The 22,679-nt window shown below is 46.3% G+C and overlaps 2 protein-coding genes across 8 annotated transcripts in view; both read left to right on the forward strand.

Moving 5' to 3' along the window:
* The window catches only part of SELP (selectin P), a 40,596-nt gene extending 34,391 nt beyond the window's left edge, over nt 1–6,205 (forward strand). For 4 of the 6 annotated variants that reach the window (XM_047077033.1, XM_047077034.1, XM_047077038.1 and 1 more), the window contains 4 exons: nt 334–453; nt 3,531–3,561; nt 4,826–4,881; nt 5,538–6,205. In XM_047077033.1, coding sequence (XP_046932989.1) covers nt 334–453; nt 3,531–3,561; nt 4,826–4,880 — 206 coding nt within the window. In that variant the 3' untranslated portion in view covers nt 4,881; nt 5,538–6,205. The remainder of the gene's footprint in view (nt 1–333; nt 454–3,530; nt 3,562–4,825; nt 4,882–5,537) is intronic. The other 2 variants (XM_047077035.1, XM_047077036.1) reach the window with 2 other exon arrangements.
* A 2,128-nt stretch (nt 6,206–8,333) lies between these two features.
* F5 (coagulation factor V) overlaps nt 8,334–22,679 on the forward strand; it is a 75,587-nt gene continuing 61,241 nt past the window's right edge. For both annotated transcript variants that reach the window (XM_047077031.1, XM_047077032.1), the window contains exons 1-3: nt 8,334–8,506; nt 12,713–12,804; nt 18,676–18,798. In XM_047077031.1, coding sequence (XP_046932987.1) covers nt 8,349–8,506; nt 12,713–12,804; nt 18,676–18,798 — 373 coding nt within the window. In that variant the 5' untranslated portion in view covers nt 8,334–8,348. The remainder of the gene's footprint in view (nt 8,507–12,712; nt 12,805–18,675; nt 18,799–22,679) is intronic.

The following is a 22,679-nucleotide window of genomic DNA, read 5'->3' on the forward strand; positions in this document are numbered from 1 at the left end:
CACCCAGTGCTCATCCCAACAAGTGCCCTCCTCCCTGCCCATCACCCACTTGCCCCTCTCCCCCACCCCCTGTAATCCTTTCATCCACTTTATTAGGGCCCCTTCACCTGACTCCCTTGGAAATTATGTTTGATGTTGAAGCATTAGGAATAGAACTGGGCCCCGGTTAGCATTCTATTGCAGTAGTTTTATGGCTTCCGGATGTCTGACACCAGGCTGTCAGCACAGGACTTGATCTCACAGCTCCGAGGCCCTTCTCGGGGCCCTTCTGGAAGAATGATGGTCTTCTGCACAACATGCTTCTCATGCCCCGCGTGTATGTTTGTTTTGCAGCAGGGCCGCTGACTATCCAGGAAGCCCTGACTTACTTTGGCGGGGCAGTGGCTTCTACAATAGGTTTGGTGACGTGTGGGACCCTCCTGGCTCTCCTAAGAAAGCGTTTCAGGCAAAAAGGTAAATAGGAAAGAGTCTTCTTCTTTTCTTCTTTAGTGTCACGAGGGAGGGGCCATGAAACCATAGCGTCAGGAGTTCATGTTTGAAAACATGTTTGCGTTCAAAGGAAACAAGCCCAAGAGAAGTTATCTTGGGAACTGACCTCGCATCAGAATCACCTTTATAAAAAAATTACAGGGGCGCCCGGGTGGCTCAGTCGGTTGGGCGTCCGACTTCGGCTAGGGTCATGATCTCACCATCCATGAGTTCAACCCCTGCATCGGGCTCTGGGCTGACAGCTCGGAGCCCGGATCCTGCTTCTGATTCTGTGTCTCCCTCTCTCTCTGCCCCTCCCCTGCTCACGCTCTGTCTCTCTCTGTCTCAAAAAAATAAATAAAAACATTTTTAAAAAATTTTAAAAATACAGATCCTTATAAAGAGAGATCTGGAAATTGGTCTGGAAAACTGAATTTCTCAAAAGCCCTCCCCTCCAAATTCTGATGATGCCCCTTGGCCCATTGGCATTTGGAGGCCTCAGGTCTAGGTAACCTTAGTTACCACCAAGACCAACTGGAAAGGACCGTGCTTCCCTCCTCATCTTTCTTTCATGCAATAGTCATTTATTGGCCGGCAGTGCTCGGTAGTGGGACCCAGGGTAATGGCCATGATGTTAAAGACTGTGCAAGCCCAGTAGGGAGACGGATAAGTGAAATCTAAGCTAATGCTGAAGTAGTACCTGTGTGAGGCCAAAACACGCCCTGGATATGACTGGAACACAAAAGAGAGGTGTCCCAACCGAACTGATAGGTCTGCAAAGGCTCCTTTAAGCTCTACCTTGGAAGAATAAGAAGGATTTCCCTAAAGGGAAATAAATGGAAATAGAGTTCCAGCAGAGAGAATGGTGTATGGAAAGACCTGAAAGGGGTAAGTGGCCAGGCAAGCGCTACGTTCAGCATTTTGGTGCCTCTGAACCAAAAATGCTGTGGAGGAAGCGAGAGATAGAGCCGGAGGCGTGGAGGGTAGCTGCTCAGTCATGATCTGGGGTGGCACACTGAGAGATCTGTACGTTCTCCTGAAAACTTGCGGGGCTGATGCAGGATGGAAGCAGGGAAGTGACCCAATGGATGAAGATGCTCTATGAGGGAGGCTGTGTTTATCAGACTGTTCATCAAATAGGAGCTATAGGGGGGCCTGGGTGGCCCAGTTGGTTAAGTGTCCAACTTCAGCTCAGGTCATGATCTCATGGTTCGTGGGTTCGAGCCCTACATCAGGCTCTGCACTGACCACGCGGAGCCTGCTTGGGATTCTCTCTCTCCTCTCTCTCTGCTCCCCCCCTGCCAAATAAACTAAAAAAAAAAAAAAAAAAAAAAAAAAAAAAAAAAAAGGAGGAAAGGAAAGGAAAGGAAAGGAAAGGAAAGGAAAGGAAAGGAAAGGAAAAAAAAAGAGCTTGGCTTAGGATGAAAGAAGGGAAACCATCTCTTATGGATTAAAACATTGTTTCTTTGTCTGGTCCGGATGCTCAGTCATGAGTTCAGAAACCTCTCTTCACACACTAATGGGGCTCTTCATCATTTCTCATGGAAGGTAACAAGGGGCATCAGAGGGGTCAGGAATGCTCAAATGCAGGTGACTGAGAGTGGCTGTCATACCTGATGGAGCTCTCATGGAATTGACTTTCAGCTCTGATCATTAACTGCTCTAGGGCAGACCCTCTTGTTCCGCAATTGTAAGATCTCTCCATTCACAGAATCACCATCACATTGAGGCTGGTGTTCTAAAGTTCCTTCACATACTCTCCTGTGGATGGGTGAGTAGGACGATAGACAAAGAAAGAGCGTCACTCTGTTTAAAGAGCTGCAATCAGTCCCTCTGTGCGACATTTCTGTTTCTTTAACCAAATCCAGAAGGCAGAAGCAAGAGTTCCTAAGATCTAGAACCTATTCTCCATAACCATGTAGGAATCACATTATTTCTGCCTTCGGCTGCCCCCCCCCCCAGTTCTTTCTTTAGATTTGAGACGTTGCCAAAGAACCCTCCAGACCATGACGAGAGACTGGCAGCTGCCCATCCTCCAATATCTTTAATAATAAATAAATCTGGGGCGCCTGGGTAGCTCCGTTGGTCAGGTCATGATCTTATAGTCATGAGATCAAGCCTTGTGCTGACAGAGTCTGCTTGGGATTCTTTCTCTCCCTCTTTCTCTGCCCCTCCCCTGTTGGTGTGAGTGCTCTCTCTCTCTCTCTCTCTCTCTCTCTCTCTCTCTCAAAATAAATAAACCTTTAAAAATAAAAATAAATAAATTCATTTGTGAGGATGGGGAATTTTCCTTGACCCACTGCAATGTGATTTTAACTTTATAGGACTCTACGGTCAAATAATAGGAAAATGCTGCGTACTCTGTTCCTCTCCTGCAAATTCAAAATGCACATTCATTATCACATTGAAGGCTCAATAGTGCCCTGTAATAAATATACTTGTTCCCCTTCATTTGGCTTAGTGTTTTCTAAATTTATTTAGCCATAAGATGCTTTCCCCTTTTAACTCTCCACGGGACGATGGGTAGGCCGGCTGCCATATTTAAAGTTTCCACTCTGCGAGCCCATTGTTTGGATTAAGACAGGAGGCCCTGGTCACCCATGTTACCAGAGAAAGAAAACAGCCTTTGTTATGTGGGTATGGATTTGTTTACACAATCAGCTTCCCAACTAGTGGCTGGGGGAGTGTGACACAGGTTGCAATGACAGGGGACCTCAAGTGCCAAACAAATGGGTTTCAAGAACCAGCGATCTCAATGTCAACAGCAACCAAAAACAGCTGAGAGGCTGACGGCAAGGACCAGAGGACAAAGAAGAGGTTGTCACTGAAAAGCAAGAGAGGAAACATGAGTGGAGTGTGGATTACATACTGTCAAATGTTTTCATTCAGCCCCACACGGGTCCCGATGCACAGCTTGTTCCCAATGCACCCCTGATAATGAGCCTGTGTGAAAATCAGTAACAGACTTTCCCCAATGACTCTTACCACTGATGACCTTTCTCGTTCATCTAGTTTTTTTTTTCCCTTTAAACCAATCATTTGTGTCTTCTTGCTTATTCCAGATGATGGAGAAAGCCCCTTGAACCCTCAAAGGTAAGAGAGACATGTTGCATGGTTGAGTAAATTTTTCTAGTTTGACTTTGTAACTCACTGTGATACATCAGAATGACTGTACGTAATGTCCCCCTTTTGCAACAAAACTTTTACAAAATCCCCCTTACTAATTCTCAAGTCAAATACACAGATAATATATCCTAACTACACACAGTGTTTTTAAAAAAAATCAGTGATTTACTCATTGTAAAGTAAAGGAGAAATGAAAGGGAAAGTGATACATGATAGAAATAAAACGCTAAAGCCGAGGGACTACTCTAGTGGATGTGATGAGGCTTGCACCTTTGGGTCAACAGCCGTAAAGACCAACAGTCAGTGGCCAACAGTTTTTAGTGACTCAAACAGCATCAGAGGCATTGCCAGCACCGACCTGATTTTTTTTTTAATGATGAATGACTCTGGTAAAGGATTGGAAAACCTGTTATAACCTTCTCTCAATTCACATGGCAATTGTAATTTAAAAGACACAAAAAATACGCTATTATATTTAAAGCAAGATAAGTTCTAGACTCAGAGGTTATTCACCTACAGGAATATTGAGTAGATATCCTAAAACTGTATGGAATGAAGGATAAATCTTTTGCGTCATATGCCTATTAGGCTATCCAGTGCCCCTGGCCCTTTCCCCCACTAAATGTCAGTAGAACTCTTGATCATTGTGAAAATTAAAACAAACAAACAAACATAGGGGGAAGTACTACCATGCTTTGATAACTATTGCCAGATGATCAGATATCAAGCCTGGGTATTTTCTAAGGATTTCTTCTCCCCAGGAAGAGGCATAGTGGGTACTCAGTACCTACAGCTCAACAATAACTTAACGGGGGTGTACGTGCAACGCAAATTGCCCAGAGCTGTTAAACGGCATCTCCAAAATATTGCAGGAATTTAATTTTGTTACCATTTTTTTTAATGCTTATTTATTTTTGAGAGAGACAGAGACAGAACGCGAGTGGGTTAGGGGCAGAGAGAGAGGGAGACACAGAATCGGAAGCAGGCTCCAGGCTCGGAGCCGTCAGCCCAGAGCCCAACTGGGGGCTCGAACTCACGAGCTGTGAAATCATGACCTGAGCTGAAGTCAGACACTCAACCAACTGAGCCACCCAGGAGCCCCAGTTTTGTTAGCGTTTCAAAGCAGAATTCCAGGGTCGGGTGTTCATGCATGATGTCTCAGGAACTCTGTGCTGCGCCGTCATCAAGGCCCCAGCACCACATGGCAAATCTTTGTGTTTCTGTCCTGTAGCCACCTAGGAACATACGGAGTTTTCACAAACGCTGCATTTGACCCAAGCCCTTAAGGTAAGTCACCCGTGAAGATATTTTTGAAGTAAGTGGGGGGAAGAGAAAGAATACTAAAACTTGACTTTTTAGTATATAATCATGAGTTACATTTTAAGCATGTATTAAATTTTTAAGCCTTGAAGGAAATTGCGTTGGCAGCAGGGGACAGGGTACGTCAGTAGAGTGACAATAGAAAGTAAGTTTATGCGAGGATTCCCATTTCCTCTGGGATAGAAATGCTCTAATAAGACATAACTTCTTTCAGGATGTGTGACATTCCCATTAATGGCCGCTCGGTGGTATTAACAACACTGCGGACCTAAATTTCATACATTAAAAACAAACCAAGAAACAAACAAACAGAAAAAACACCGCGGCCTTGCTTGATAACCACAAGTCACACTCCTGGAAACATTCTACCAACTTTCATGCAGCCAATCCCCTATGTGACCTGCTGGAACACAAAAATAATTGGTTACTTTCTCTGTCCCCCAAAGCTCAGTATGAGTAGTTGGGTTTCCTAAGGAAAGGAGCCTAGATGGCAGATTATCTAGAATCTAGAAAGAGCTTATGTTGATCCTCGGGGACAGAAATGCTAAGAGCTAGCTAGCTAGCTTGCTTGCTTGCTTTGAAGGAACATGTAATTATTTCAATTTCTTTCGTCTCATTTTCAGAGACCTGTCCTCCTGGGTCACCTCACTCAACCTCCATAGGATCCTATTTTTGAACATCAGGCTTCCTGCCAGACTGGGCTGTAACTGTGGCATATTTGCTGCAGCTTTCTGGAAATACTTGTAAAAAAAAAAAAAAAAGGCATGAAGTTTCCTGTAGATTAGTCCTGGATGACAGCAGAAGGATTGTGCCACAAGCCCGAACTCTCCACCCACCCTTCCTGCTTCACCTCTTCCTTAAGCCTCGGCAGCCAGGACTGGATGCCTGCAGTGGTCTGTGGGTTTTGCCCAGCTGTCCCTTTCTTGAAAGACTCATTAGCCAGAGACTGAAGCATCTGACTTACCAGAAGACCAGACTGTGGAAACATAAAAAATGCCTCTATTTTTGGATTGGAGGAAGGCATACTCTACTTTGTTGGGAGGCAGGTGGTGTCTGTGACTTGAGGGGACTTCTAGAAGATCTTCTGGGGTCTCCAGTGCTTGCCCTTCATGAAACTTATCACACCCTGGCTGCAAGCCTTCCAAGAAGCCTCTGGTTGGCACCAGAGGGTGCAGAAGACCGAGAAGCAAGACAGGAAGGCACGTGTCGCCTTCCCTCCACCGGTCAGTCCGCCCGAAAGGACCTCAAGACCAAAATTCAAATGTGCAATTAAAAGGATTCTTCCCACATACCACGCTCTATTATTTGACATTTTGTTCAATAAGGTCTGTGTACATCATTTTGTTTACATCAATGTAATGCATAATTACTGCTGTCCCAATGGTAGATTGACCCTTCACTCAGTCGGCAAATATATACCACACCACCCCCCCCAACACACAAAATCACAGAAGAAAACAAAGTCAGGAAATCAGAGAGGCAGAAAAAAATCTTTATCACCTGAACGTTCTGTAAGAAAGAACAGATGTTCTTTATTAAACCACATGTTTAATGCATAGGTTGTTGAAAGTTACACAGTAGTTATCTGGAACTGATGCCAAAAAATAGCCAAACGGGACAGTTGCCTTGTCTCTGTGAGGCAGTAAACGTGTCATGCAGAACAAACAACACGTGGGTGCATATGCAAATAAAAATGGCAAAACCGTCTAGCTAAAGGGTTACAGTAACTTTGCAAGAGCTTCAGTGGTAACCTTGGCGGATTTAGGGACTCGCTGCTCTTAAAAAGCTTCTCATATCCTGTCGACAGCATCTCTGACTGCTTATCTTAGGCCAATCACTGGGCTGGGTGTTGCAGGACGGTGGCCACCGGCCCTGTGTCCAGAGTCAGAATCTGCCATTTGTAAAAGCTCCTCTGGAGAATTCTGATGGTGGACCGGCTTTCAAACCACTGCTGTCACAGATACAGAAGAGTAAGGCCCTGTTACTGCTCTAACAGCTGATCACCTAATTGGGGAAACGATAGACATCCCGGCAAAGTAACAGAGGGCGAGCAATACGAGTGTTTTGTTTGAATACTGCTGTAGGAGCTCATAAAGTGGGATAGGCAACTTGAGTCCAGAAGGAGACTCGGGAGATACTCCTACCGGGAGATGGGTAGGACTCCATTTGAACTCAACCAGTGGGCAGCAAAGACGAAGAGATGGGCATTGTAAGTTGGCAGAGTAGTATCAGCAAAGCAGCAGACAGAAAGAAGCCTGCGTGGAGGGAGAGTGAAGCCCGGAGGGGGCCCGACGTCACGTGACATCACCTCGTGCGAGGTGCCCCATTACAAGGTATCCAATCTACCGAGACAAACCGTTGAGACAGAAGCTTGGAGGCCCGCAGGTTCGGGGAACCTCGGAGAGCGATAGTGATGCTTCGGACAACCTAAGCCTCCGATTTTCTAGCGAGGGCAAAATAAGATCTTAAGGCCCTGTGAAACAGCCCAGTGCTCGGGGAGACACAGGGGGGGGCCCTGCAGCGGGAAAAAACACAATCGGAGTAATACGCGTGTGCGGGCTCCTCTCAGCTGCGGGCGAATCGGGCACCTCACAGTATTCTTTTATCTTGCTAACAACTGCATCGGGGGAAAGGCTCTCATCCCCCTCTTGGGCCGATGTTAAAACCGAGCTCTAAAGAGGTTGCGTCGCCGACCCAAGCCAGCACGGCGCGGGGAGTGGGACTGAGGTCTGCTCTGCTGGTTGCCTCTGCGGTGCTGCCTCCGTGGCCTCGGGCCCTCCTCCGGCCAGAGCTGGGCGCGGGCAGCAGCAGTCAGTGCGGTGGTCCAGGCCTGCCGGCCCCGTGCCCGGGCTCAGGCCCCCGCTTCCTCCCCTGCAATTGCAAGGTGTCCCTGTGCCCCTACCACAGCAGAATACCCTTTCCCCCAGATCGGGAGACCGACGCGGCTAGGGGCGTGGGGTGACGCCGCCTTGGGAACTGCAGAGGGCGTAGCAGGTGTGGACGTTTTCGCGGTGGGTGGCGAGGGGCAGCGGGCTCAGCAGGTGCAAGGGCCGGACCGCTTTTGCCCGCGGCTCGTTAACCCCTGGGCCCCGCCCCGCCCGCGGGGGCCTCCATTTCTGCCCTTCTCTCCACCTGCGGTAAAACATTCACCAACCCCTCGCCCTGCCTCCTCCCTCCCGTCCCCGCGGGCGCGGACCCAGCCAACCCCCTTTGGCCTGGAGGGGCGCTAGGAGGGGAGGACGGCTGGAAGCCGCGGCGGCCTCGGCGCCCCGGCCGAAGGGCGGGAGGACACCGCCACCCGCAGCCTCCCGGGGCGCATTGCAGCCGCGACGGCGGACCGGCCTGCTGCGCGGGGCGCGACCGGCGACGGACGCGAGCGCGGCCCAGGTCCCCGGCTGGCGGCGGCGGCGGCGCGCGGGAGCGGGGAAGCAGCCATGGCCCCGGGCTGCCCGCGCCTCTGGGTCCTGGTGGTCCTGGGCGCCGGCTGCGCAGGCTGGGGGCGCCCGGGGGCCGAGGCGGCGCGGCTGAGGCAGTTCTACGTGGCCGCGCAGGGCATCCGCTGGGACTACCGCCCCGAGCCCGCAGACCCGAGGTGAGGCGGCTGTGGTGGCCGGTGGGCTCCCCCCCGGGGAGCATCGAGTTACCTCTTGTAGGGAGCTTTTCCTTTGCAATCGCGGGGCTTGCGCAGCAAAACAGAGCGGGAAAAACAAAAAAGCAAAAAACCTTATCGCTAAGTTTGGAAACAGAATTGCCACTTTTGCTTCTAGCGGGGCAGCGTATCCACGATGCAGTGTGTGTCCTTCCGAGGTTATCGGAGACACAGGTGCCGCTTTCAAGAGTTGGTGAATACAGTTTCGTTAGAGCGGCTCATTGGGGGTTGAGTGCGGTGATGGATGCAGAAGCACCTCATTCGCCCTTCCTGCGAAGTCCCAGGCCAGAATTTTGGAAGGCTCGTGTTTTTCTAGAACGTCTAGTTACATATTATTTATTTCGTCCTCCACATGGCTTCCTCTTGTAAAACTACAGATGCACGCTTTGGCCTTCATTACAAGCAGAGTGTCCGATCGCGGTCGCCAAATTGCCACAATTTTGTTGTGTTCTTACAAATGACTTTCAAACCATCATCGGTCGGTAATTTTGCAACATGTTTGTTCCTTTACCTTGTCTTCCGCGTCATGTGGCTCGTTTTATTCACATTCTTAGTCCCTGGGATAAAGTCTACCCCGGGCTATTTTGGAAGGGTCCCTGTTAACAGACATACGTAACGAAAAGGTGGCTGAAATAAGAAAACTCTTTCTTTGAATTGCAAACTATTTTTCCTAATTGAAAGGTTAAAAAAATAAGACTTCCCAGCAATGAAACAAATTATAGGACCTACTCACTATTTCCAGTTATATTTTTATACTTTTTAATGGTAAACCTCTCAGTGTGACTCAAGTTTTTTTTTTAACTTAACTTCACAGTTTACGTGATTGTGAAAGACATGTTCCTCTTTTACAATTACAAAACCAAAGCAATCTGCCAAAAAATAATGTAATATTTCAAGAGTCTTGTAGCGTATAGCATTAGATCCTTCAAAGAATTGCTTTGTAACTGGGTTATTTTGGAGGGTACTACATACTATCTTGGTCTTGAAATAAGAAGAAATCCTTATTCAAAAAATGTATTTTTTTTAATTTTTTTTCAACGTTTTTTATTTATTTTTGGGACAGAGAGAGACAGAGCATGAACGGGGGAGGGGCAGAGAGAGAGGGAGACACAGAATCGGAAACAGGCTCCAGGCTCCGAGCCATCAGCCCAGAGCCCGACGCGGGGCTCGAACTCAGGGAGCGCGAGATCGTGACCTGGCTGAAGTCGGTCGCTCAACCGACTGCGCCACCCAGGCGCCCCAAAAAAATGTATTTTAAATATTGTCTTTCAAGTCGATGATCTATCTAGATCGCACCCACAGTCTTAGGGAACCGCCAGAAACCCCGAAGAAAATAACAGGCTTCCCAACATTAATCTCTCTTGCTCGTGGGCAGACAGTAACAGCTTGCTGCCTTCGCGGGGGCACCCCGTGCTTGTGCTTGGAAGTTTGTTCTTCCTTCTGTAGTTGACTCCGAAAATGACAAGCAGAACCGCACAGGGCAAAAGCCTGAGTCACATGGTGAGCCCACAGGGCACCATGACTGGTTATCCAATCCCCTCACCCTGTGGTTGAGTTTCCAGAATTCGCGTAAGAGTCATAACCCTGGTGCCAATTATTGCGCCCAGACCATGGAATGATAACCTAGGCCAACTGTCAATATTTTTGAACCTCAAATCATGTCATTTCTCTCTCTGGCACTTTCTAGTGAAAAATCTAACCCGTATATCTGGCTGCTTAAACTCAGAGCTTGTGCTCAAGTGGCCTGCACCCGCAGCTGAATGGCACTCACTTTAAGGAGATCGGTCTAGACAATTCCATTCTTTGCCAAAGTGTATTTTAGCACAAAGCAAAGATCTCCCCTCTTACTTCATCCAGTATTAGCAGGAGAATGCCTTTGAGAGGTGACATATATCCATTATTCTTGTTTGAAGTCTGAAGTAAATGTTTTTGAAAATTTCCCTAAGGAAACTTGTTCAGTCACTTACATGTATGTAGGTAACAGGTATTGAAAACGAAAACATATATTCTTTTCCCCTCTAGGGTTCTAGCTTTATATGATTCTTATTATGATCAAATCAGTTTTAGAGAATCCTCATAAATGAAAAATTCATCATGCCTGTTGTTGGAAATCCTGTTATTTTCAGCTTTCTACTTAGATTATTTTTGAACAGCAATTCAGTTGTTCGAAATCAAAACAGATATACCTCAGGATGTACACACAATATATACAGTGAAATATGGTAGAAAATATACCCTTATTGAACAAAAATTAAAATACACACCCCACACAAAAGTCTGATTCTGCTTAGTAAAGCTTTTATGCCATCATCCGTGGTCATGTATTTCAAGATCGGGGGTGGGGGAGGGGAGGGTTGTTTTCGACTGTACTAAAGATTAAATAAATATAAATGGATTCCCACATGAGGGACACAGCTACCATATGGAATCTTAAGATTCTTGGGTTCTAAGAACTCTCAGAGGTAATTTTGTTCATTTTTAACATCGATGTTTGACCTTCTACTCCCCTGCAACCCTAAGCACCAATCCCACCCCCCAAGTGGTTGTCTAGTTTCTACTGAACGCTTTCAGCGACTGAGAACCCAGCACCTTGAATAGCTAACTACTCATTTCCAAAACACTTTACTCCTACTTCCTTAAATTCTGGCCCCAAACATTAACACAATTCTTATATCCCACATTTTAAAAAGTTTAAGAATTACTGCAATTAACGATTTTTCTGCTTCGTAGGAAAACATGGAGACTAAAAACCAACTTTTATTACCTCTTAAAAATATGACTAGTTAGCACGAATTGGATATTTACAACGCGCTGGCTCCAGGCCCTTTGCAGGTAGCCGTTTATGTAATACTTGTAACAGCCCCTTGAAGATTTTACTATTATTCTCATCTCACACTTGTAGAAACTGAGGCACAAATGGATTAAGTACATTGTTCAAGGTTAGACAGCTAATAAGGGGTAGACACGGGATTCAACCCCAGACAGAGTCCACAACGTGTTGTCTTAACCACTGCACTATATAGACACTGCAGCGAAGGTGGTGAGTATCCCATTCTGTGAGGCCCTGATTTTAGGGGGGGGGGCCACCCTGTCTGGATTAGGAAGCCTCACGAAGCCAGTTTGTTCAACGGGTTTAGACAGTTTTGAGAAATTTCCCCCAACTACCTTCCCGTTTACTTTCATCTGGAAGACCGCAGTAGGAACGCTGTGCCCAGCTTTAGCGATGCCGAAGGAAAAAAGGCCAGAAGCAAGCTCAGTGCTCTCCCTGACTCCCCTTCTGTGATACTTTACCATGAATACAGGGGTTTCACCTCTTGGAGTCTTGGCTCTGCCACTTTTCCATTGATCCTCGTCGGGACAAGTTACTCAACATTTTCTGAGACGTGGGTTTTTCATTTGTTTGTTTCCAGGGTGAATCCCCAGGGCTTTTACTCCATTAGCCCATCTCCAACTTCTCAGCTAGAAATAGGGTCCACCAAATCAGTGGTTTTTTGCCATGTTCCTCAGGTAATTTACATATGTATTTGATTCATCAGTTAAGGAATTGCCCATGTATTTATTCATAGAGGATTTGGTTGTGGGTTTAGTCATTTAAAATCTAAGCCTAACGTTTGGGTTCACACAATGATCTTAGGTCCTTTTTTAGAAAATGGATTCTGGGGCGCCTGGGTGGCTCAGTCGGTTGAGCATCTGACTTCAGCTCAGGTCGTGATCTCGTGGTTCATGGGTTCGAGCCTCGCATTGGGCTCTGTGCTGACAGCTCGGAGCCTGGAGCCTGCTTCGGATTCTGTGTCTCCCTCTCTCTCTGTTCCTCCCGTGCTCTCTCTCTCTCTCTCTCTCTCTCTCAAAAATGAATAAAGATTAAACAAAAAAAGAAAAAAAAAAGAAAATGGATTTTGAGTACATTAGTTAAGGCAGACTCAATTTGGGAAAGAACAGTTATTTCAACAGAATATTCTTAAAGAGATCAATAATTGTTTTATTAACTTCACGTATTATTCATGTTTATAAAATCTCGGGTTTCTGAAACACAATTGAAATACTGGTATTCCTACCACATATCTGAGGACATGAGAAAGCCATCTGTCTTGTGATGAGATATAGATGTCTTATATGCCTCTCAAATTAATTTTTGTATTTTATTTCTAGTTCGAATCCTTTTGCAACTTCCTTTCAGAAAATTGTCTACAGAGAGTATGAACCATATTTTCAGAAAGAAAAACCACGATCCAAGATTTCAGGTAAGCCTGAAGTATACTATTTAATTTTAAAGATAAACCTCTACGAATAATTTGATATTCATATATATGTAAACCGTCAATTTGGCACCATCTTTGTAGAAATGCATGCTTTGGTTGTTTTTAACCAGTTCAGGCTACAGAATGTGCGGGTCCAAGTGCAAAGAGAAAATGTGGGGCCCCTGGTTCATATTTTTGAGAATTTCAAGGCAGGGGGCCCTTCTTGCCCATGAGGTGACATGGCCAGGAAGCTGGCTGTTTTTGACATTGATCAAAAAGCTCGACAAAACTTTGAAGTGTTTGAACTTTTAAGTTTATTCACGCATTGAACAGACTACTGTTGAGCACCCACGATGGGCTGGGCATTGAAGCAGGCGGTAGTGGACAAGACAGAACCTTACCTTGTCTTTCTTATCCTTGAGTGTGGATGAACCTTAACAAATAATCCGGTGCCTCCGTCTGGGTCCCTAGACTCACTCAAAGGAACCATATATGGCTGATTCTTTTGCATCGGTTTTCCCATCTCTTCTCCTGTTTTATTTATGGTGTGAGATGTACAACAGCTATCAGTTTCAAAGAGAAATCTCTCCTTTTCCCTCCTCTCTTCTTTAGTCAAGGCAAGTGGGTTGAGTGGGTTTTTGGGATCTTGAATATGGTACTATATTCCGCAGGAATGATAGAGGCCGTGAAGAGAGAACTTCCTCCAGCTGGGCCCCCTGGTCAATAATTCCCTCATCCTCCCACACTAACCAACTGAAGAGGGTCAACTTTCCCAAACTCCTCCTTCTGTCTCTCCGTGCAAACCGTTCTGTCCTGCCTCCTCTGACCGCCCTTTACCTTCAGTCTTCCCTTGGCTGGAGCCTGCCCTTCAGTCACAAATCAACAATTTTGGAGTTTTACAAACAAGAATACAGTGACTTAAAATACCTAAGCGCTCAGGGGAAGAATCCAGTGGAAAAGGGAAGATAACAATATCTGAGAGAGAATAATTGCTGGAACCAGATTCAGAGGAAACAGGAAGTGAGGGGATTCAAAGCTTGGGCCGAATTAGCTGGAGACAGATGAGATACTACCTTCACGGGGGCTGGTGAGGCAACAGACGATAAGGTTACCAATAAAATTAAGTTTGTAGTTGAGGGCAGAAAGCTCAAGGATCTCCCGTCCTCTGTCACAGAGTCTATTCACTTTCATAGCTCTGGCTCCACGCTTTGTACGTACGACAGATACTTCAGAACTATTTAATTAAATTAAATTGTAGGTGGGTGAGGGGAAAATGAGCTGGGAAACATATTCATTAGGCCTGGAGAGAAGAAGAACTGGGCAGGTGTTTAGAGCCTTGCCTTGTGTGGCTTTTGCCAAGTGACTGAATTGAATCTCTGGTCGTGTAAGCCACTGTGCTGAGTGATGGAAAGGCCAGTGCCAGCCTGGAGACTCTCTTTTAGCCACGAAGGAGTCATTGATAGGTTTTGGAGAGGAGAGTGCTGTGATCAAAATCCTTTGAGATGATTAACTTTTGAGGACATTTCCTGATTCAACCTCATTAATTAGAAGTAGACCTTAATCAGGGCGCCTGGGTGACTCGGTACTTTAAGCGTCCAACTCTTGATTTGAGCTCAGGTCTTGATCTCACGGTTCGTGGGATCGAGCCCAGAGTGGGGCTTTGTGCTGACAGCGTGGAGCTTGGGATTCTCTCTCTCCCTCTCTCTCTGCCCCTCCCCCATCTAAAACTAAATAAATAAACAAACTTAAAAATAAAAGTAGACCTGATCATTAATTTATGTGTAAGCCCTGTGCACTTACAACATCACCTCTCTGTCAACCCCTGTATTTCTCATTACGCATTTGTTTTATGTGAATTCTGAGGCATTTTAACACCCGTTTTAAAAGGAGCTCCTTCCTGAACTCCCCAAGTCACTTAACGATGAACCCCTGAGGGCAAGGGTAGTGTTTTATTCACTGGATCTCTACAGTAGCTGATAGAGTGGGGCAAATTTGGGGTAAAGGAAAAGCCTGAGAAGCTCTGGGTTTAAACACTACCATTGACTATGTGACCTGCCCCATCCCCCAGCCTCGTCCTGTGTCATTGGTACCTTTTCCCTGTTTCCTCCTCCACCCATCTGGCGGGTACGATTCTAGCCGAACCTGGAGCCAGTCATGTGCCACTTCTGCAGCGTGAGCCCAGGAGTCATTCGAATTGCGGGTGGGGGCTAGGCTGTAGGACCAGAGGTCTGAAGGTGCCTGTCCAGCGAGGTTTGAGGACCCCCGGACAGGTGGAGGGGCCAGTCTCATTTTCGGGAATCCTGTCTGGGGCTTGAAAATGGTTAGTTTTGACTCCGAATTTTTTCCAGGAGGATTAAGAAATGTTTGCCCCTTTGGGGCGCCTGGGTGGCGCAGTCAGTTAAGCGTCCGACTTCAGCCAGGTCACGATCTCGCGGTCCGGGAGTTCGAGCCCCGCGTCGGGCTCTGGGCTGATGGCTCAGAGCCTGGAGCCTGCTTCCGATTCTGTGTCTCTCTCTCTCTGCCCCTCCCCTGTTCATGCTCTGTCTCTCTCTGTCCCAAAAATAAATAAACGTTGAAAAAACAATTAAAAAAAAAAAAGAAATGTTTGCCCCTGAAGGGGCTTTAAAATAACCCCACGACGGGCTTTCCTGTTTTCTGTAGTGCGTTGTTCACCTTGAGAGCAGGGGGCTGGGTTAGCTGGCTTCATAGCCAGCTAATAGTTTTCAAGTCCAAAACCATTTGGTACATGCTGTGCTACCTTCTTGGGACCACAAGATAGGCGGCTCCTTCCCCCCACCTCACTGTCGGCCACTGAGGAGAGGGTGGGATGGGTCTCGGGCCATCTGGCCGACGGAGGAGCTGAACGGCGGCTCAGACAACGTCCAGGCCTGTGCTTGCCCACGTGCGGGGAGGTATTTGGGGTGCACTTACGAACACATCGCTTTGTTTTGCCTTAATTCCGAAGAAACCGAAAGGGAGGCAAATAAACATTCCACGTCGCTCACTGCAGCAAGAGGTCTTATTAGGTTAAATAACTTAGAAGACTTATCCTGGGCACCGGGCGTTTGCAGCCCCATGATGCCAACAGACAAATCGCCAGGGCGAGGCTCCCATGGCAACGAAACCGGTGCACGCTGTGACACCATAGCCCTCTTGTGGGCTCCGGGGCATCCCAGCGGGTGGGAATAGCCAGTGGGGGCTTCTGTCGGCAGCTAGGACGGAGGGCAGCAGCCAGAAGAGAGAGGTCAGCCAGTGGAGTCAGAAATGGTGTAGACACCGGAACCACTTCAGGAAAGGGGGGCTTCTGAACCCGCTCTGTGCGAGGTGGGAGAGAAAGGTTCAAGAGTCCGGAGATTTGAGCAGTGCCACCCAGTGACTGACCTTGAGCAAGCCACCCTCCCTGCCCCCATGTCCTGGGCTTTGTCACTGTCTCCAAAACGAGGATTGAACCACGTGACCTCACTGGCCCTGTGCAGAGCTAACACAAAAACAAACAAAAAGCTTCAGGCACATGATCAGCATAAAGTCTAGCACCGGGAGCTCAGCGAAAGGAATAAGAAAACTGGGTCCTGGGGCAGCTGGGTGGCTCAGTCCGTTAAGCTCCCGAGTTTGGCTCCAGTCACGATCGCGTGGTTCATGGGTCCGAGCCCCGCACTGGGCTCCCTGCTGTCAGAGCAGAGCCCGCTTCACATCCTGCCCCTCCTCTGCTCGTTCTCTATCTCTCTGTCTCTCTCTCAAAAATAAATGAACTTAAAAAAAAAGAAAACTGTGGGTAAAAAGATAGGAGCAGAGAAAGGTAGGGCCTCTGTCTCAGAAGTCCCATTTTCTCTTTGCCAATAGGTAGACATCCTATCTTTCAACATCCATTGAAACATCCTTTCGACATCCATTATCATTTCGACATCCTGATCTTCATCATTCCCAAGGGGCAGAACCCCTTCGGCCATATAAGGTAGCGTATTCTCAGGTCCCAGTAGTTAAGATGGGGACACCTCAGGGAGGGCCTTCATTCTGCCTACCACGCCCACCAAACAAAACCTTCCCACAGTGGCCTCCCTTTCGGAGAACGACACCTTCCTGCACCCAGCTGCCCAGCCAGAGTGTCACCGACCATCCACAGCAACTTGGACCCCTCACCCTCCACCCATATCCCATCCATTGAGGCCTGGCAGTCTGGTCTCCTAAGCGCTCTCTAGCATGTTCTTATCACCTCCGCTACTGTAACTTTACGGTAACTCACCGACATCACCCCCCTGGAGCCTTCTATCTGCTCTCTCAACATCCACTCTCGATTCTCCTCGGCTCATCCTCCACCAACGCAGCCAGAGATTTAAAACCCCAAATCTGGTCCGTGTCTCACTTCTGCTAAAAACTCTCTAATGGCTTTCAGATACTCTTAGAGGAAAACTCTAAATGGCCCAGAAGGCCCTACATGACAGGGCCTCTGACTATGCCTTCAGCCTCACTTTCTGCTCCTTTCTCTTGCCTGTTAAGCTTCACCTTCACCATGGCCATCTGTCAGTTCTCCAAAGAGGCCAAGTTTTCTGGTGCCGTGGACCCTTTGCACATGCTAATCCCACTTTGACTTCAGTTAAAGCATTGCTTCCTCAAGGAAGTATTTCCCAACCCTGATCCCCTCCATGCGTCTGAGATTGGACGAAATCCCTCTGTAAAATGCTCTTCAGGGTGTTCTGTACTTGGCTTTCACAATACTTACCATAGTTTGTCATCAAATGTTGGTGGGATTATTTGTTAAAATCTGGCTTTCCTACCTTTTTTGTAAGCTCTGTGAAGGCGCCTGTTTTACTCACCATTATAATGCTGACAGCGAGGACAATGTGGGCACTCAATGAATATGTTTTGAGTGAATGAATACACATAGCGTGAGGGGTGGACTATTAAAAGGTGGTTAAAGGCCCAGTATGTAGAGTCTGATAGGTTAGCTGCCTCTAATTAGCTACATACTATTGGGCAAGATGTTGAAACTCTCTGAGGCTCAGTTTCCTCATCTGTAAAATGGGTATGTTACTATCTCCTTGAAGATTTGCTCTGTGGTCACAGACTTTGACTGGCATTCATGGGCAGTGGTGATGGTCATTATATTATATCGATATTATATTGCTCTCCTGTGATTCCTAGTGGAGAGAAGCCAGCCCCACAGAGTTTACAGATGGCTTGGCAATGAGAGCGGTCAACTCTTGTCACTTGTCTGAAATAGGACTTCTGGTGACAGGTTCTCAAGATTTAAAGGACATCAGAATCAGTCAGGAGCACATGTTCTTCACAAAACCCCAGTGATTTCCCATTTCACTTAGGAGAAAATCCAGAGTCGTTACCATGCCCCCTAAGCCTCACATGACCCACCCCTCCCTCATCTGTTCTCACTCTGCCCTCACCATTTGTCTTACAGTTCTTTGGATCCAGCAAGCTCACTCTTGCCTCAGGGACTTTGAACTTGCCTCAGGGCCAGAGTACTGTATGATTTGCTCCCTCACTTCACTGAGGTCTCTGAGGTCTCCCACCTCAGGGAGATCTCATGGAGCCAGTCACCTTCCCTCAAACCACCTTGTGTAATTGAAAATGACCATCTTTCTTTTCTTGACCAAAGACAAAGACAGTAATCTCCAAGAAATGACGGTGGGTCTGAATGGGGGCGGACATGGTCAGAACTATTCCCCCTCTCTCTTGACTTGTTTTGGGCACAAGCCAAGCATTTCTGCCTTCCTGTCCTTACCTGCCTGCCATGTAGAGGCAATGAGCTGGTCAGCCTCAGGACCAGGAGGAACGACCGCCATTACTCATGGGGTTCATGCTTAGCAGCTCTGTCTTTGGTAGTCCTGAACACAGACCCATTATAAATCCTTGTTTCCATAGGACTTCTTGGGCCAACTTTGTATGCGGAAGTTGGAGATATCATGAAAGTTCACTTCAAGAATAAGGCAGACAAGCCCTTGAGCATCCACCCTCAAGGAATTAAATACAGTAAATTCTCAGAAGGTAAGAGGAATTTAATATCCCCCTGTCAGCGGAAAATGTACAACTCTAACAGCAGTGTCAAACATTGAAAAGCAGACTGTTAACCACGTGTTAGAGAAATCTTTCCTTCAATGGTAATTACGAAAGTTGTTGCCTTTCTAAGTTTCAAAGAGGAAAATGAACAAGTTCTGGGGTCATCTAGACCTCGGGTTCTCACTAGGTTCTTGCTCTTATAGTTGGATGGACAAGCTACCTAATCTTCCTGAATTCCAGTGTGTTCATCTGTAAAATGAGAATAGTAATACATGCACCTTGCCAAATGGTTTAAGGCAGGGAGGTCCACAGACTTTTCTGCGATGAGCCAGATGGCAAATACCGTTGGCCTTCGGATCTCTCTTGTAACTCCTCAACGATACCTTTTCGCGCAAAAGCAGTCACAGACAACGTGTAAGCGAAGGAGTATGTCTGGGTCCCAGTAAAACTTTAATACAGAAACAGGCAGCTGGCTGGATTTAACCCATGAACTGTCGTTTGAAATCATGAGATAGGACTAGCCTGACAGAGGGCCAAGCTAACACAAAAAGCACACTTAATACGTGGTATTTTGTGGTGGTGCTTGTAGAAGTATGATTCAAATTTTGGACACAGTGACGTGGTTAAGAACGTACGCTTAGAAGGCAGACTTAGGTTCCCATTCCAGCTGTATCGCTTTTGACTCTATGGCCTTAACATCTCTGAACCTCAGTTTTATCATCTATAAAATGGGAATGGTTATACCAACGCCGTAAGGTTGCTTTGAGGATTAAGTGAGATCGTTTAGGTAGTGGACAACACATGGTTCCTGGAACATGGGAAGCCCTCAATAAACGACAGTGATGATAAGACAACGAGGGCAAAGATCACGAGGACGAAGGTGGTAAAAGTGACTACATCAGACACATGATAGTAAGCACCTATTGTTGACATCATTCTAGTTATTTCCGTTATGCTGACGTTCAGACCACAATACTGGTATAAGCACCGATACAAGAAAATTGTATCTATGTTGTAATAGATATTGGTATAATAAGAGTTTTAAATAACTTCAGGCCCTTCATGATTCACAAATCTTCTTCCTCCCCTGTGTTCCAGCCATCATACCTTTGAAGAGAGCAACTGAGTAGGAAAGTGGGTTGTAGTGCAGGTTCTAGAAGTAGACTGCCTGGTACAAATCCTGGCTCAGACACTTACTAGCTGTGTGACTTTTGAAAAGTTACTTAGCATTTCTCTACCTCATCTTTCTCATCTGTAAAATGAGAATAAGAATCATACCTGCCCCATATCGGTTTGTTGTCATGAAAGCCTTGAACAATGTCTAGCATATAGTAAACACTTGATAAACATTAGACGTGATGGTAACATTGAGTCTTCAATCAACATGGATTCCAGTTATGTTATATCTCAGTGAAAAAGTTTTAAAATATGTTCAAATAACTCCATATTTATCTGACAATTTATGGCTTACAAAGTGACTTTTACATTTAATATTTCTTGTGTGAATTGATTCGTCAAACTCATTCCAACTAAGGTATATATGACTGATAATAGGTCAATGAACTACCCTTCCCAGGACTATTTGCATTAGTGCTTGATCTTTGGATTAAGGAAAAACAATGAAGGATTAACTGTGAAATTTCAGGCATCTTAAAGAGCCAATTTGGCAAGACTCTGAGTGAGGTAGCATGCACAGGAGTCTCTCTTATGTTCTTAAAATCATACGGCAGTGTAGCAAACAACCATTTAACCTACCTATGAGGCTTCCAGATGACTACATCAAGAATTCAGCAATGGAATGTCAGAGGGGAAAACCCCCAAAATGTCACATCCACGTTCCATTTCAAATAGGGGAGGAGATAAGGTTTGTGGACTTTGTACTCCAGCGGGGCTGTTTGCACAGGGAGCAAAACCTTGCACCATTGCCCCCGTTTCTTTACTGTTTATTTGTTCCCACGCTCCGCCACAGCCAGTCCTTTATGAGCAACGATTTAAGATGCTCCCGCCCCTTCCACTGGCCACCCGATTACTGCCACGACTCTCCTAAATCTGAGAAAGGCAAATACAGATTGGTGGAGAATGTGGAATTTTTATTTTGGAAGCGAGATGCAAATCTAGGAAGTAGGTTGAGTGCCCTGCGTGGTAAAAGACAAGCCTGTTCGTTTTAGTGTACCCTCCGTGTTAAAATAAAATATCCTCTTGCCTGACACTCACTCTGGCCCAGAGCCTTCCTCTATGGTTTGAACTAATTTGGGGAGTATGGAAATCAACTAACTACATACTGAGTCAGCTACATGAGAATCCAGATTCCTTTCTCGCAGAAGTAGGTACTGGAGAGATGGCTTGAGAGAGGACTCAATCCTTGCCCCTATGGCCGCCTCATCTAACCAGGGAATGACACCACCTTGACACTAACCCTACTTCTCTGGGAATTAATCCTTGAGCCCCACCAACGATGTGGAGACCTACTCTCATTAGCTAGAAGGAAAAGATAGCCATGGAAAGAATGCTGGCTTTAGAACCAGGATGACCTGGTTTTAAATGTGGGCAATTTCTGGGTGCCTGGCTGGCTCAGTCGGTTGAGTGTCCAACTTTGGCTCAGGTCATGATCTCATGGTTCATGGGTTTGAGCCCCACACTGGGCTTTGTGCTGACACCATGGAGCCTGCTTCGGATTCTCTGTCTCGCTGTCTCTGTGCACCTCCACTGTACGTGCTCTCGCTCGCTCTCTCTCTCTCTCTCCCATTATCCCCAAAATAAATAGACATTAAAAAATATTTAAATTTGGGCAATTTCATTTACCCCTAACCCTTAGTTTTATATCTGTGAGATGAGCATAGCAGTTCCTCCCAATGAAGGTTATTTCGGGGATTAGTTATAATATATGTAAAGTTCTTGGCACGTGTTTGACACCCAAGGTCAGCCATTGTTGGTGTGGTTATGTCATGGCTTTTCACAGTGCAGGTGTTAAAGTTTGTTTCCAGAAGCTTAGATGAAGGAAGGCCTTGGCCTTGAATAGTGCTAATCATTTTATCTACACTTGAATGAAATAAAACTCATAGATTTTAGATGTCAAAATGAACTAAAATTGCACAGAAAACCTCAGTTATCCGGAGCACAGAGAAGTCATTTTGAATCATTACATTTTCCAGATGTTTTGGGGTTTATTTCTTTACGTGTGTAAGATCCTTTAAAAAATTTTTTTTAATGTTTATTTATTTTTGAGGGGGGGGAGGGGCAGACAGAGAGAGGGAGACACAGAATCCGAAGCCGGCTCCAGGCTCTGAGCTGTCAGCACAGAGCCCGACATGGGGCTCGTACTCACAAACCATGAGATCATGACCTGAGCCAAAGTCAGATATCTAACTGTCTGAGCCACCCAGGAGTCCCATAAATACTTTTTTAAATCACTTTGAGTATATGTTGTACTTCCCCAGACTCTCTTGAAACAGAGGATGAGAAGTAAAACTCTTATCTCTAAGCCATTCCTTCCAATCCACTATGAGACTTTGCAAACACCCACAAATGTTAGAATTATGTGCAGTCTAAGTAAATGGACTCTAAACGAAAGTCTACATTGTCGCCTGTGGTGTTGTCTACAGGTAAAGATCCTGAGCTGTCACTCACGGGTTTTGTAACATCTGTTTTGGTTGGCCAGAAGCCTTGTTGCTTTTCGAAATGTTTGGCTGTGCTTTCGTTAGGTTGGAAATCTGAGTTCTGGCCGGGAAAGAGGCTACTCGGTGTGAAAGTCTCATCCTGGCCTTTCATCCATAAGCTGGCATCACCCGACATAAATGCCAGGTTGTCGTTGGCATTGCTGACCACTTCTGGTTGTACCCCCCCTCCCCAGGTGTGCCCGAGAGACACCT

Source organism: Lynx rufus, unplaced genomic scaffold (assembly GCF_022079265.1).
Source record: "Lynx rufus isolate CCGP_SWC_20201006 ecotype Redwood Valley unplaced genomic scaffold, mLynRuf1.p SCAF_15, whole genome shotgun sequence".
Taxonomy (NCBI): domain Eukaryota; kingdom Metazoa; phylum Chordata; class Mammalia; order Carnivora; family Felidae; genus Lynx; species Lynx rufus.